Source organism: Pogona vitticeps, chromosome 5 (assembly GCF_051106095.1).
Source record: "Pogona vitticeps strain Pit_001003342236 chromosome 5, PviZW2.1, whole genome shotgun sequence".
Taxonomy (NCBI): domain Eukaryota; kingdom Metazoa; phylum Chordata; class Lepidosauria; order Squamata; family Agamidae; genus Pogona; species Pogona vitticeps.
Genome location: NC_135787.1, coordinates 29862334 through 29877889, shown reverse-complemented (window position 1 = coordinate 29877889; position 15556 = coordinate 29862334). Strand labels below are relative to the sequence as shown.

Genomic DNA, 15556 nt, shown 5'->3' with positions numbered 1-15556 from the left:
TTTTTTGTTTTTGTTTTGTTTTTTGCAAACTGACCACTCATGATGCAAGTTGCTTGCTTGTGTTTGTTAAATATTTGAGTTGACTAATCTCTCAGAAACATGCTACCCACTGCCTTTCTGCTTCAGTGCTGCCTTTCATTGGCCATTTTGTGTTTCAAGCAAGGATCCAAACCACTTTGTATGTCTAGGCAGCTTCCCAGAAATGCTAAGTGTAAGATTAATTGGAGGCTTCTGTCAATTAAAACTGATTCTATTATTTGCTTGGATTAAACTATGCATAGATTTATGCATTGATGTTTCCTGAATAAAACAGGGGAAGAGAACAGGGGAAATGAGAGGGAAATGGGGTGAAAAAAACCAGGGTGATCTCATAGATAAATTCATTTAAGAAGAAAAAAAAGAAATGAATTGACTAAGCCTTGCCTACAAAATAAGAGTTACCGTAAATAACTTGCTAATAGGGATCTTTGATTTTATCTGTTGTTTTCTTTTACTCCCCCCTTCCTATTTCAAATACAATGATATTAATTATGATTTTAGCACCTTTGTTCACAGCAACCTGTTATGTAATTCCTCCAACTTTGTTTAAACTAGGTTACGCACACTAGTGTATAAGCAGAAAGTGTAGTGAGTTCCACAGAGGACTTGGAAATAGCTCAGTCAATCTTCCCTCAAAGGTCTAACTGATAAACTCACAGGGCATAGATTGTTTCCAGCACTGGAACTATTGGTCTGTTTCCAACATATGTCTTTCTCCCTCAGTCTTTAGGCCAAACAGCTATAACATAGTGAATTTCAGCTAGAAGACTGGTGGAAATATAGTGTTTTATAAATGGCTAACTGTGGCTGATTTTGCATAACTGTGATTTCATTTGATACTTTAATACAGGTTATTCTGCTTTGCTCTTTTCATTTCATCATTGCATTGTACTATGTTACAATTCATTGATTTTCCTTTGATTTCTTTTATATTGTGTCTTCATTTCATGAATCTTATTCTCTGTTTATCTGCTATGATTTAAATAAATCTTCCAATTAATTACACCTGTGGATAGTCTCAGATCATCTCTGGTTACTCCTTCAAGGACCTCATTTTTTCAGACTTAACAACATTATCCACCCACAAGATCAAAGTGTTGGAAGAGGCACAACATTTGCAGATTCACTAAAAATCTTTAGTGAAAAAGAAACATGACACTTTGGTAGGTGGATAGCCTCAAATCAGCCTAATATTCTGGGCCAAAGTGGCAATTAAGAGGAATGCATATTTATTTATTTATTTATTTATTTATTTATTTATTTATTTATTTATTTATTTATTTATTTATTTATTTATTTATTTATATCCCACCCATCTGGTAGACTCTACCACTCTACAAACCTTGTTTTTCCCATACTCTTGCAAATTAAGCCCATCTTTTCCATTTAATGACAAATCACAAAACAAGGCACATGAAATGAAAGACATATAGGCAAAGAAACAATATGCTATAATAGATGCATCTTTCACTGACAGTGAAGTATTTTGGCAAAGAATGTTAGAAAAGTATAGTCTAGTTTGATTTCCATGGCTATGTATGGCTGACTTCAGAAGTGGGGAATGGAATTAAAAATCAGAGGAGTGGAACAAAGGAACCAGGATCATGAATGGAAACAGCTTATACTGTATGAAAATGTTTTGCTGCAGGTTGTACTTCTAACTAGTCCAGGGTGAAATTCAATGCAGGTTGCTTGTAGTGATGAAATTGTCATCTTTTTACAAAGGACAAATTTAAAAAACAACAAAAAACAAGAAAGAGGCTCTTTTTTTCATTTCCATGTTGTTTTTGTTGATTCCCAAGAGAGAGCATCTAAGAAACGAATACTTCACATTAACAAAAGAAGGACACACCAAAAGTTTTGTGTACCTTCTTTCATGGGGGTTTTGTGTTCCCTCTTTCATGAGACCTTTCTTTCACCCTATGGATATCAATTTGGATTTTACATTTCTTAATCAAAAGTGTTGTGCGGTCTATTGCAAAGACATGGTGGTATGACCAATGGGGGCTGTCAGCAACCAACCGGAATGTTTTGGTGGCGTGGGGAATTTTGAATCTTCAGAAGGTCCTGGAATCCAGTGAGAGGACGGAGTACTCTTTGCTTCAGTCAGTCCTGAAGAAAAGGAATGACTGAAGCATTCATTCCATTCACACACAGAGAATGTGTGCTGAGCTCTTGGTTTGCTTTTGCTGGCTACCTGCTTGTCTGTGCCTCCATCCTACAGTATATCGCTTTCTTTCTTTCTTTCTTTCTTTCTTTCTTTCTTTCTTTCTTTCTTTCTTTCTTTCTTTCTTTCTTTCTTTCTTTCTTTCTTTCTTTCTTTCTTTCTTTCTTTCTGTCTGTCTGTCTGTCTGTCTGTCTGTCTGTCTGTCTGTCTGTCTGTCTGTCTGTCTGTCTTTTGGACTACCAGGAAACATGAATAGGAAACCCAAAATGAAAACTAGAAAAAGGTTTTCCCTTTAGCATAAAATGAAAGGAGCAGTATACTGTATATATATAAAAAATAGAAACAAAAGAGGTACCCCATAAAATTATCACTGTGCACATCCATTGTTACTTGTAGACCTCAGTTTCCAAAAATGTGTATCTGGTTTTTTAAAAAATATAATCAACTTTTTTATAAAGAAAACAAAGCAGTTGGTTATATTCAGAATGACCCTGCTCTTAGAACTGTGATCTTCCTACTCTTTCCCTCTTAAGTCTGCCAAAAGCCACTCTTGAAGGCTGGCGATACTTTTAAGAACATCATGAGATGTTATGCAGCAGGAACCAGTATCGATCAGATATTAAGGTCTGAGTTACATCCTATATTTAAAAGTTCTGCAAACTGCTGCACCATATGCCACCTATGTATGCCAGGTACTTAAATATATGTAACTTAGTTTTTACCATCCAAAAAGTAGGGGAAAGAAATGAAAACCACATAAAAACGTAAAAATAAAATACATTCCTTGGATAGATATTCTTTAGATAGATACACTGTTTGCTTCATGCAAGCTGCCCATTTGATCCTACCAATACAAATTATTTACAACAAAGATACATAATTTTCACCTTTTTTTTCATTGTCTTGACTCCTATATATTTCAGGACTATTTGGAATATTCATATTATTTTCTATAGTATCAGTAATTTTTCCAGAGAGATAGCCATTTTACTCAAATTTCTAGCCTAATCCTAAATAAATCTGGCAAGTTCAATAGCATTTTCTAAGAATGTGCTTAAGATTAGAATCTTATATGCATATTTTAAGGAAAGACTTACAATTATGAGTTACCTGGGCATAAAGAAGGCTAAGAACTTATGTACATGTGCTTATTCATAGAAACTGTATACATTTAGCAGTCATTGTAGATTATGTAGTCACCACTTTAATTTAATGAAACAGTACATTAATGCTCCAGAGACTTTAAATCCTTTTGTTTGAGAAAACATACTGGGAAATGTTTGCCTCTAAATGACCAATCACAAAATGAAGCAAGCTAATCTGCAAAGTGTGGGAATGTATGAACAATTTTGCTGTGACAATTACACATCTTTCAGCATTTAAGGCATCCCCTGTCTAATTGAATGCTATCTCTACAAGTTACTGTTTGAATCAAAATGAACAAGTAGCTAGGGAACAAGCTCCTTAGCAGTATGTGGAAACCAGCCGATAGACACTTGGTAATGTTGGGGCACAACCTTCCAGGCCTATTAAAGGCTATTATATTCTGCCTTGTTCCTTGGTAAAATACATGAACACAGGCACAGTGACAGTGAAATGCTTTTGAAAGGACGGGCTTTGTTCATGGAATTATTTGATTGAAAGTGAGAACTTAGCTCAACTGTTAGTCCCAATAAGAGTAGAGCCATTGAATCATGGGATGTATAGAAGTTCTGACTCAACATTCTGTCAGTCTACACTGTAGGAGACTAACCACTGGAATTCACCTCAAAATCCACATTGAATTAAAAATCAAACTGAATTAAAATAGCTCATAGCTGGCTGGATAGTTCAGTGAGTAAGATTTCTGGCTACGGAGCCATAGGTAGGTAGGGAGTTTGGTTCCCCACTGTGTCTCCAGTGAAAATAGTCAGCCTATGTGGCCTAGGGTGAGCTGCACAGTCCCAGGAGGCCCCCAGAAGAAGGGAATGGAAAACCACTTCTGTGTATTCTCTATCTAGAAGATCCTGAAAAGGGTCACCATAAGTCAGAATTGACTTGAAGGCACAAAATCATCACCATCATCATCAAATTATGGTTATATGATCAAATATTTGTGATTACCCTATGATTCATTTTAAATCTGACCATCACAAGTGTAGTGAGCTATGTATTTGAACAAACCTGTTCTGCTTTTCATTTCAAAATCATAGGTTGGATGCAAATATTCCATTATTCCTGATAGACGCAATCCATTAGGAAAATATTCCTTACATTAGGGAAAGAAAGTATTTGGATCTAGGGTGATATATCTTATAAAATATGAGAGCAGCAAGGAGCAACAGTAATTTTAGAAAAGGATGGATTAATGAGGGTACATTCTTCTATTGTAGTTATACCCATTCTAAAAACTGAAATTATGGGATAATAAGAAGGTTTAATTAGTGCTCTCAGCACTAGTGACCCATTTCCAACTCAGTATTTAATAATTAAAATAATTAGCATGACTGGATGCACATGATTATATTGAGGTCACAATAAGCCACTCAGTGCCCTAATTGCTTTGACCCACTGATCAGCCACAAAATTGATCAGCCACAATTTGCCAGATTAAAAAATTTTCACTGGCAATCCAATATGAAAGAAGCATTACATTTGTCAATGATGCAATGGGAATATCTTATCAAATGTGTATCAATCTACTTTAAGTAATGCAAGCATATTGAAAAAAAATGGGATTTAAATGTTATAATATATGAACTTGTGCATCTGGGGAAACACACACACCTTCTCAGGTATTTTTACATTTCTAATCTGATCACAGGTCTGCCACATCACATTTAGTTAGGCACTCAAGACACATCCAGGCAGATGGGCCATTTTGGTACCCTAAGAATTATGTTTTCTTGTAGAAGATGTACAGAATTAGACCTACCAAGCTGGCATTTTATGATATTTCGATAAGATTTTTAAACAATGTCCCCAAGATTCAAACAAGTAGTCCTGTTTGTGAAGACAAAAATATGAAATTGGCTGCTTCACACCCAGGCAGTCAGAAATCCCACAAAGAATCAGAATGCACTGCAGAATAAATTCATGGCTTATTTTTCAAGAGCAGGTGTGTTTTTGCACAGATTTCCAAGTAGTTTTGCTACGATCTGAATGGGTTGTGATGTATGGCCCCATATTACGATTGCTTCATAGAGGGCTAGGTTGATGGGAGGAGTCGGTTCCCACAGGTAAAGCATGGATGAGCAAAGGTAGCAGTTTGGCACACTTGCTCATAGTTGCTTCCATGTTACATATTCTGGACTCTGAAATTTAGTGAAAGGAAAACATTGTACAGAAAAGGTTCTGGAATGGCTCATTCAGAGTAATTATGAGAATGTTGTGACAGTGCATTGGAAGATGACACCGTGCTATATCTGAAAGTTGCTCTGAATCTGAGCACAATATTATCTCAGAGCATTCCTCTGAAGCATAGCTAAGGAGCAGATTCAGAAATGCTTAAACAGGGAATGGCGATATGACATGGGTACAGCCAGCCAAGAGCAAGGAGACTAGAGGCAAAAGGGTAGCACATTGGAAGCTCTGTTGCAAAATGTTTCTCAAGAGAGATTAGTTTAGAATTATGCCTTGAATGGTTGGATAAAACCAGTGTCAGCTTTGAGTAGGCGGAGGTGGAGACCAAAACTCAGTTGTCTGTTGCAAATATCCTTGATTGATTGTATTCTGAAATACAGTTTTAAAAGCAAAGAGATGCACACCTTCTCTATCTGGATAGTTCTGTAATATGGCATCCAGACATATTAGCCCCCTCCCCAAAAAATATTCCGAAAGTCAATCCCAAGCAGAATGTGCATCAGCTGTTAGATTACTTCATTCCTCCACAACAGTTGTTCATCTGAAAATAGCTTTCAAATGAAAAGATGCAACTACAAAAGGATTAGTTACCATAGGCAGCATGATAGCCCTATGAGATTATTTATGGCAGCATACCCAGAGGCAAAGCTGTAAGAGAGTTAATGCTCAAAGATTAAAAAGAAAGGTTAGAGAGTGACACTAGACATACAGCCATAGCCAGGATTTGACTTTATACCATTTCTATGGATTTCCTTCACGATGGCGGATGCTTGCTTCTTCCTCTCCTTGACCATGTCAGCATGTGACAGCATTGTAGTCATCTGCTGGGATTTTCGTACTAAAGATGGAGGAAAAGTCACATTTAATGTTGTTGAGTTCCACCCAATAGCTTGCAGTCGAAAGAGAAGCACTGGTTCAGGATTTGCATTTTATTCTTATCTACAAATACTGAATGGTTAAATTCTGATCCTGGCAATGGTTTCTTGTGATGGAGGTATGTTGTATTAACACTGCATATGAAATCTCAAATGAGCAAGACCTTCTGGATTACCTTAAATAAACTATGTGATACGGAGTGTCGGGCCTCTGTGCTTTATAATGTGCATGCACATCTTTGTTAAGGTATGGGCAGGGCTCACTGCAGTATCAGATTCTGCAAATATATGCATATATCCATCCACAATTGACTTTGAAGTTAGTTTTCTATCCCCAGTATTTAAAATGCAAAAATGCTTGCTATTTCTTTTAAAAAGCTGCTGAATGCTCAAGGAACAAGTCGCATTTTGAAGCAGCATCTGTTAAATAGGTGGCAATGCCAATGGAGAATTCATCTGAACCTTTTGCGATGGATAGCTATCATAGATCACTTATTTATTGTTGCAGGCTTACAAGTTGCAAGCTGATAGGACACTTAATGTCAGATTATTTCAGGAAACAATAGACTTACCTTATTGTTCTGGAGAATAGTGATCCTGGTGCTTTGGGTGAAGTTTATGGAGTTTGTTATGAATGGGGGTGACCTGTCCGGTCCTGGGTGGTGGTTTCTATGCTTGATCTTGGGTCTGCATGATGCCTAGTACTGAGACAAACTGGGGACTGACCCTCTTCAAAAAAGACTGGCATCTAGCTGACATAAAATAGTTATTTATAGAAGCAAACACTCCAGCCACTCATATCTTCCTGGCAAAAGAAGAGAACAGAAAGGATTCAGCTGCACACACTACAAAAGCCTCCCTATCTCTTCCCCAGCTTATTTAAATATTTGATAGGGCGCTTCTTCATACTTGTACAGCTTGTCCCATCATCACCTTTGAGAATGCTAATCTCCATATTATAAGTAGGAGATAGCCATTTAAAAATAAGTTCAATTAAATCTAAGGGTGACAAAGACTATATTTGATGGGACTGGAACGAACTAATCCTTTGCTGAAATATAAAACTGTGTCTTTAAACTGGCTAATGACTAAAGTTAGTGCCTGTACCAAAAGTGCAGTTAATGTTCTACAGTGCTGGCTGGGGAAAAAAAGGTCTTTATGGTAGAGTGATATGAATACAATCTCATATCTCATGCTTTTTTTCCTGGCAAGTTCTTTAAATACAGTCTACATTCTATATTTTCATTCCACACAAAAATTGTGTCCTTTCTCTTTTCTTTGCACAGACTAAAAGGACACCTAACGGATCTTAAATTAAGTTTTATATCACTACCCATGCTGAGAGGTTCTGCTTTCTTTTGTACCCATTCTTAGTAAAATGGCTGAAATCCTGTTGCTTAGTGTAGTAAGCCACAACTAGAGCCTATGCATTGAATCATAGGGATTTGGTGAGGCCACTCCTCCTTAAGTTCAATTGATTCAATTGGCCTACTCTACATGTGGCTAACTATGCTAAGCAACAGGATTTCAGCCATGGTATTTCATACTTTGTGTTTCTTAGTGAGCTGCTTTAGAAAAGAAAAAAGTTGAGTAGCTGACTACAGGTATTGGGGGCTAAACAGCTGGTATCTAGTTATCATGCGGCTGTGCTTTGGCAGATAAGGAAAGTAATTACTTTTTTTTAAAAAAATAATAATCTGAACTGATCTACTGTGTTATATTGATGTCTGGAACCATGCTTCCCTAATAATCACTTTTCAGTTATTTAATCAATACTGGACAATGTTGCTCTATATTTTTATGACAACAGGAGCCAGGAGCATTTGGTTCTCCAGATGTTAAGGGCCATAACTTCTTTGCTTTCTCACCATTGGCCATTCTAGCTGTACAGTGGGGTCTCGACTTACGAACGGCTCGACATACAAACATTTCGACTTACGAACCGTTCTCATAGGAATATATGGACTCGACTTACGAACTTAGATTCGAGTTACGAACTCTTTTCCCCCCCTTTTTTTAAAAGCTAAGTCATCTTATGTTAAAAGGAAAAAAGAAAAAATATCCCCCTCTAGTGGCAGAAGGCGGAATAGCAGCTTCCCATTAGTTTCTATGGACGAAAAGAGCAGATACGGATTAAATGGTTTTCAATGCATTCCTATGGGAAATGCAGATTCGACTTAAGAACTTTTCAACCTGAGAACTGCCTTCCATTATGGATTAAGTTCTTAAGTCAAGACCCCACTGTATCTTTTGTGAGTTGACCAAAAAATCTGGGCAACTAATGGTTTCCCACACCTGAGACACAACAGCTGACTAAGGGCATGTCCAGAAGGGGGACGTTGGAGAGGTATGAATCGTGCTTAAAAAGTTATTATCTTTAATGCAATCTGTTTTATCTCTCACTTGAGCAATCCTTTCATTCACATTGATCAATGTTTTTTCTCCTGTGGGAAGTGTTCAGATAAACTGGATAACCCCAATTTGCTGCCTGTTTGATTAATGGCACCCCCCCTTCCTGCCTCCTTGCCTGCCTTTTCCCACAGCCATCAATTCAGAGGGTTGCAGTGACTTTCCCGCTTTTTTTTTGTTAAAGTAAGTGACATAGTGAAACAGTAATGCATTTACCTAGCATGGTAAACATAATGCTGCCAATGTACTTTATTTCTCTCGAATAGCACTGAATCAATAGGAAAATGTATATTAAAATATTTAAAACAATAGAGTTGATGAAAATAGAGGACGAGGGTTCTTCATTGTCCCTTTCAATGCCACAATCCACCAAAGATGTCATAGGGTTGTCACCTGTGATAACATTGCCCACAGCTCTACCTTGGCGTGGAGTAACCATCTGGATATGCTACAGAATTGACTAATTTGGAATGCTCTAAAATCATGCCAAAAAACCTCTAGCTCTGCTATTATGCCAAAAAGGAATGGGACAGCTCTGAAAAAGGTCACTTTAAGTAAAAACTTAAGTAAAAACATGTGTGGATACCATAAAGTAGTCCAGTTAGCAAGCCATTCTGCAGGTGCATCCACTCTCACCGTGAGGGAAAAAAAGACATGTTTTTAGACATCTTTTGGGCCCTTTTCCTTGACCCGCTTTACGCCCAACACCTTTCCATTTAGCTGAATCACCATTTAGTATTTTGCCTACAATGTGAGTCACGGAAAAAGTCCATACCAGCACTCCATTGCCTACTGTACTTTGGTTTTGTGTTTTATTTTCTTTTTGACTATAGCTCCAGATTGCTGCATTGACTGATGAAGCACTGAAACCCATGTAATTTATTGGGTGCTTCTTTCCATGGACTTCTTGCTGACTTTTAAGCTTAACAAAGAACACTCCTTAACTATGCCATCCATGTTTAGAATCTGGTCAGCAAAGACACTCAGAAAAGCATTCATGCCTAATGCACTGCAGATGTGGAACAAAATAGATCAGTCCACTCTCCTTCTGATTATTCCTACCTGGAAAAAAAAACCAGTTTCACCATCTACATTAAAAATGGCAAGCTAGTTATAACTGACCCAAGTTATAGTTTGATATTCAGTCCATGATTTATATATATATATCACCATGTGTTAAACAACCATAAAGTGCATGAGTTACCCCTGACATACCTTAAATAACATAATCACGAATGTCTTGCCTTAGGCTGAGAAAACAAATCAATTATGGTCCATTGAATTAAGGTTTATGGAATGAGACACTTCAGCTGTGAAACACACTGAGAGCATCACAATGTCACCTTATAAAGGAAATATTATTTGTGTATTTCAGTTGGGATGCAATTATGTCGCATCTGTTCAAAAGAAAATTTGAGATGTGTCAATCACTAAGAGTCAATTAATATCATGAGAAGGATGTGCATAACAACAACTTTTCCTTTTGTTTCCTTTTGGCTTCTTTCAGAAGGGCTTTTTTATTTTTGTGATATTTGTGCACCCTCCTCTTTTGAGTAATTTCATTTTGCTTTTTTCCTATTCTGCAGTTACAAAGGCCACCCACACACCCCACTTATCACATGCTAACAAGGAAGCAAACAAAATAATTCCGAAACACATCTCAACATAAACACCTTTAACAGAAGGAAGACACTGTGTTGTTGAATTAAGATAAGCAGGGACCCTAAAGAAAACCCCAAACAAATTATATAGCTAAGGTTTTGTTTGTTTGTTTGTTTGTTTGTTTTGCCTAGAAGTAAAACGGTGCAAAAGAGGGAGGCTTGGGGAGAAATTATCTGGAAAAATGGAACTTAAAACATGTGTAAGATTTTTCAGACTTATATGAAAGAGAGAGAGAGAGAGGTAACATTTCAATCCATGTTTTGTCTCACTTTTTGTCTTATCTCACTTTTTGTCTCAACCACTTTTTCTTCCTCCCTTGCTATTGGCTGAATCCAGAAATTTCTAGAAGAGGAAGTATTTATCTGGTGGTGCTTGCTTGCTTCCCATCTCCCTCAGCAATTTCTGTGCCTGCTGCCTCTAATTCACCTTCATATTTCCCTCCCTTCTCTTTGCTCATGTCTCTCCTCATCATCTCCCTGATTCCACTGCCCGACCCACTTGTTGTTGACTTCTCACTTCACGTACCTTTGAGAAGCCCTGCAATCCACTAAGCTCCCCACATTTCCACTAATCCTCTCCATTCTAATAGGATGGCCACAAACTTCCCAACAGAAATGCTCTATTTTCTATCTTGCGCAGGGATCTCTCTCACACGCACAAGGACTGACTGGAGCAAAGAAAGAGTAAATAATTCCCCTTATGGGGTTTCCAACCAATCCAGTACCCTTGTCCTATTTAAAAATCCTCATTCCCTGCATCCTAGATGTTCTGGTTGGCTGCTAACAGCAGCCCTTGTAATGCTAACGAATAAGAATTTTCCTAGGTGATTTGATAAATGAAGCGTGAAAGAAACATTAAAAGGAAAAAGGAAACATAAAATAAAACATATTTAAGATGCTATATTTCGGAAATCAGTGAAAGAACAAAAAAGAAAAAAGAAAGTGTTTTTGTTTTGTTACAACTTGAAACTTCCATCCCTAATCCATGAGCATAGAACTGTTTAAAATGTAAATGCATGTGTCCAACTAATGTCTGGATTTTGCTGATCTTAGTAAGTATTGTTAAGCCTTTGTGTCAATTGTATCCATGATTTAAAATCATGGTTGACTGATGAAAAAAGGAGTCAGCTTACAGGATTTTCCCTTGTGTGGTGTCACTTTCTGAAAAGCAGTGAGCAGAAGAGGCCATCTTGACTGCTGCTGTTGGTGTTGTCAACATTCAGGCTGCCCTTTGCTATATAAAGTTTGGCATCCTTTTTCCTGCTGGCAACATGGGCACAGTATTATGCAGCAATATCAGGCCATTTCCTGGCATTTTGGATACAGAAGCACAATATATCCCACGTTCATAAACTGGGGATCTTTTTAAAAAAATTGAATATATTGTAGTCATTGATCACTGACATGTCAGTATTAAAAGATTTACAACTGTGGCATTGCTGCTGCAATTAGCCAGATAATTTTATGCTACTTGCCAGCCTAGCGGGCTTCAGATGGTACAAGGGCCAATTGATTTTTCACTCATCCATTTAAATTTCATTCTAGCTTTACTGTGCAGATCCTGTACATATAAACCTAGAAGCGAGTTCCTCTGGATTCATGTATAGAACTGCATTTATTGGTAAGGATCAAGTCGATGTCTTTCCTTATTTTCCAAACTACCTGTTCCTTTGATTGCATGAACACGTGGAAACCATCTGCTGACCTCTATGTCACCAAGTTTGGCTTTTGCTTTGACTACTCATAGACATCAACTTACATGATTGTAAAGGTTCAGTAAAGAGCAAATGCGCGCACACACAAAATGTCCCGCAAGCAGTTACATCTTTGTGCTGTCTTCACCTGATTTTTTAAAATTTGTGACTCTTCTAGTTGCTGCCTAGCGGTTCGAAAGCATGCAAATGCAAGTAGATAAATAGGTACCACCTCGGTGGGAAGGTAACAGCGTTCCGTGTCTAAGTCGCATTGGCCATGTGACCACGGAAGATTGTCTTCGGACAAAAACGCTGCCTCTATGGCTTGGAAACGGGGATGAGCACCGACCCCTAGAGTCGAACACGACTGGACAAAAAATTGTCAAGGGGAACCTAGTTGCTGCTGCTGTTTTTGAAAGCAAAGACACAACAGCTTCTGTGAGATACTTGTTCTAATTTTGTCACTGTCAGGACGTTATCGATATTACACAGTTCTAGCCCTAACTAGTTGTCCTAGCGTAGGCCTGGGTTACTACACAACTCAGTTAAGATTTGTCATATGTGACATAGGCCCCCATAGAAACATCCCAAAAATAGTGTTTAAAGTGTATTATTCTAAAATACTTATCTGATATTTAGAGACATTTCATAATCTGTGACCCTAACCAAGGGCCATTTTTTAGATTGGCAAACAACCCAAGGGTTACACTTCCAAGAGTTCTAAGGGTTAAAGCACAACAGTCTGGCCAACGCAGCTGCTTCACATATCTGTTTATCTTCTAGTTTTAATATAACAGGGGAAATTACATTATTATTATTTACTAATTGCTTTGCAAAATCTTCTCTTTTTTTATTTTCCTAAGGTCCCGTGCATTACTCCACAAAAGAAATTAATGCCCCGAAGAACACAAAACATTAGTGGTAGAGAACTTTTAGCTACAGTCTTGGCAATGTAAGTGTTGATCATTCAGCCACCTCTGAAAGGCCTCATTTTCTTGCCTTGGAAGCAGAGGTGAACTTAAATGAAAACAAGGTGGGTTGGGAGGGATAGTTTCTACCATAGTTTTTATGAGTCCAATGAAAAATAATCAAAACATTTGTTCACCAAGAACTCGGCTGGACCAGATGCTGGTTGTTTATTGAGTCTACAGGTGCAGCAGAATCAAGTGACAGAACAGGCTTACTACTTAGAACTGCCAGACCTCATTTTTGAATTAACCATGTTGTAAAACAACTTCCAACAAATAAGGATGGCTGTTATACTTGTTTTTAAAATTGCAGCATTTTTTTTAAAAAAAATAGGGAAGTGTTGTTAAAATGGTATCTGTCAGTTGATGAAGTATATTCCAGGAACAGGGTGAATTCAGACTATGGGGATCTGGGTTTTGTTGTTGTTGTTGTTGTTGTTGTTGTTGTTGTTGTTGTTGTTGTTGTTGTTGTTGTTGTTGTTGTTGTTGTTGTTGTTGTTGTTGTTGTTTTATTAAGCTCTATTTCAGATCTTCTGAAATCCAGCATCATTAAATCAGGTAGAGATGGGCAACTGGTCCCTCCTCTCATTGTCATTTTGCCCATGTGCGCAGCAATGTGTCTAAAGAGGAGAAAAGCTCTGCTTGCATATAGGTGCTACATGTGAACAGGAACCTCTTCTCTTCAGACGCTCCACTACTCATGTGAACAGAGCAATGAAGACAGGGGAGCAGACAGCCATGATCCTGATCTTTTTTTCCTGCTGTTTTACTTGTTCTTATTGAAGCACTGGGAGTAAGAAATCCATGGACTGCAGATTACTCAGAGATCTATTGGTAGATCCTGATCTTCCACCCCCTCATATATTTCACATTTTAACATCTCATTCTGCTGCATGTGTAGATGATATTAAGGGAATTAAAAAGACCAGGTCTCAGGGTGCCAGCTGAAGTGTGAAGAACTACTATGCTTCTCCAAGTCCTCAGACGGACAAACAAATCTCAGACATAAATCTCACTCACAGGTTTGTTTTGTGAGAGAGAGGTTAGTTTAAAGTCTGGCCAACTATCTCTGCCCATTACCAGCTGGCACCAGCACTCTGTCTCAGCATAAAACGGTATTTTCAGAACTCTGTTGTACCAAAAAAATCCAGGAAGAAAAGAAAGGGATTGGAGAAAAAACTAGTGGGTGCAGGGGGGCGTGGTGACATTTGGATCAAGGCAGGAGTGACGCGTGCCCATCTCCACGAACAACTGTCCCAGAAGTGGTTCTGGCCCCTCACCCAACCCTTGCTTCTTCCAGCCCTCTTTCGTCACAAGGCCATGATCCCTGGTCTCAAACATTGGTCATAAAATTTCAGGGAATGCTGCTGATGTGGCAAACCTCTCCCAGACAGAGCTTAACCCCTCTACCTTTTGCAACACTTTCTTCCTCTTAGCTAATCTTTTGAGAAGACTATAAAGGAAGCATGATTTGACTGATATTTATGGGAAAGAGGACTTGTGAATTTCATAAAGGATCTCCAATCATTTGAAGACTACTAAAAGGAATGATAGAAAGGATTGCCAGGATCTTTTCCTCCTGGAATTTTCCTTCCTGGCTATGTTTACTCCTTTTAGTTCTCCAGACTTGTGTTTGCCTCCAAACCACAGGCAGGGAGATCCACATGAATAACAGCAACAGAGGATGAGGGTTTTGGGGAAAGCTATTGGCAAGAGGAGGGTTAAGCATCTGTTCATCTGCTGTTTCTTCTCCATGTCATAAGGATTTGACTGCAGGGTAACAAGCCACCAAGCAGCTTCACCCCTTTGGCTCAGCAGGATGAAACCCTAACAAACTGGGCTGTAGTGAACGGAAATATTATTAAATGGATGGCAGATGTTTGCCTATCTGAAGGCCAAGGCAATACTGACCTCAGTTCTTCCTCTAAAAGTTATGGTTTCAGTCAGCCAATCTTTCCATGTCTATTCTTGTTCCTCATGGGATCTTTCTCATTGCACCATTTCCTTTTGGTTTTGTACTTCTGGCCAGAAAGGAAGGGGAAGCTTAGAGATGGAAAAAACCTGAAGAATATAGTCTGGTTCTTTTTCAGCTATGTCATAGGTACACTTTCAGTATTACCATAGAAACAGCCCGATGGGTATGTTCAGCAAAACTTTACAATTGTCTTTAGGATCTTTTAAAATTCATGAAACAGTGTTTGAAAATAACATTTTTTCTGTTTTATGGAAATCAATATGTTAGCTGACAAACACTCCCTCTTTATTCTTGCAAGCTGACGAGCACTCTGTCCCACTCATTATCTTCAGTTCTCTGAGTGTAAAATATGGATTTGAATGATTTGCCTCATGTTGTTATAAATGTGGCAGCCTTTCAATCCACCCTGATAATATGACAAGATTG

The 15556-nt window shown here is 38.1% G+C and overlaps 1 protein-coding gene across 1 annotated transcript in view; it reads right to left on the bottom strand.

Annotated features, from left to right (window-relative positions):
- Window positions 1–12214, bottom strand: part of MYOZ2 (myozenin 2) — a 38847-nt gene extending 26633 nt beyond the window's left edge. The window contains exons 1-2 of the mRNA XM_020781445.3: window positions 6996–12214; window positions 6285–6386 (exon numbers count right to left, since the gene is read on the bottom strand). Coding sequence (XP_020637104.3) covers window positions 6285–6369 — 85 coding nt within the window. The 5' untranslated portion in view covers window positions 6370–6386; window positions 6996–12214. The remainder of the gene's footprint in view (window positions 1–6284; window positions 6387–6995) is intronic.
- Window positions 12215–15556: the final 3342 nt, after the last annotated feature.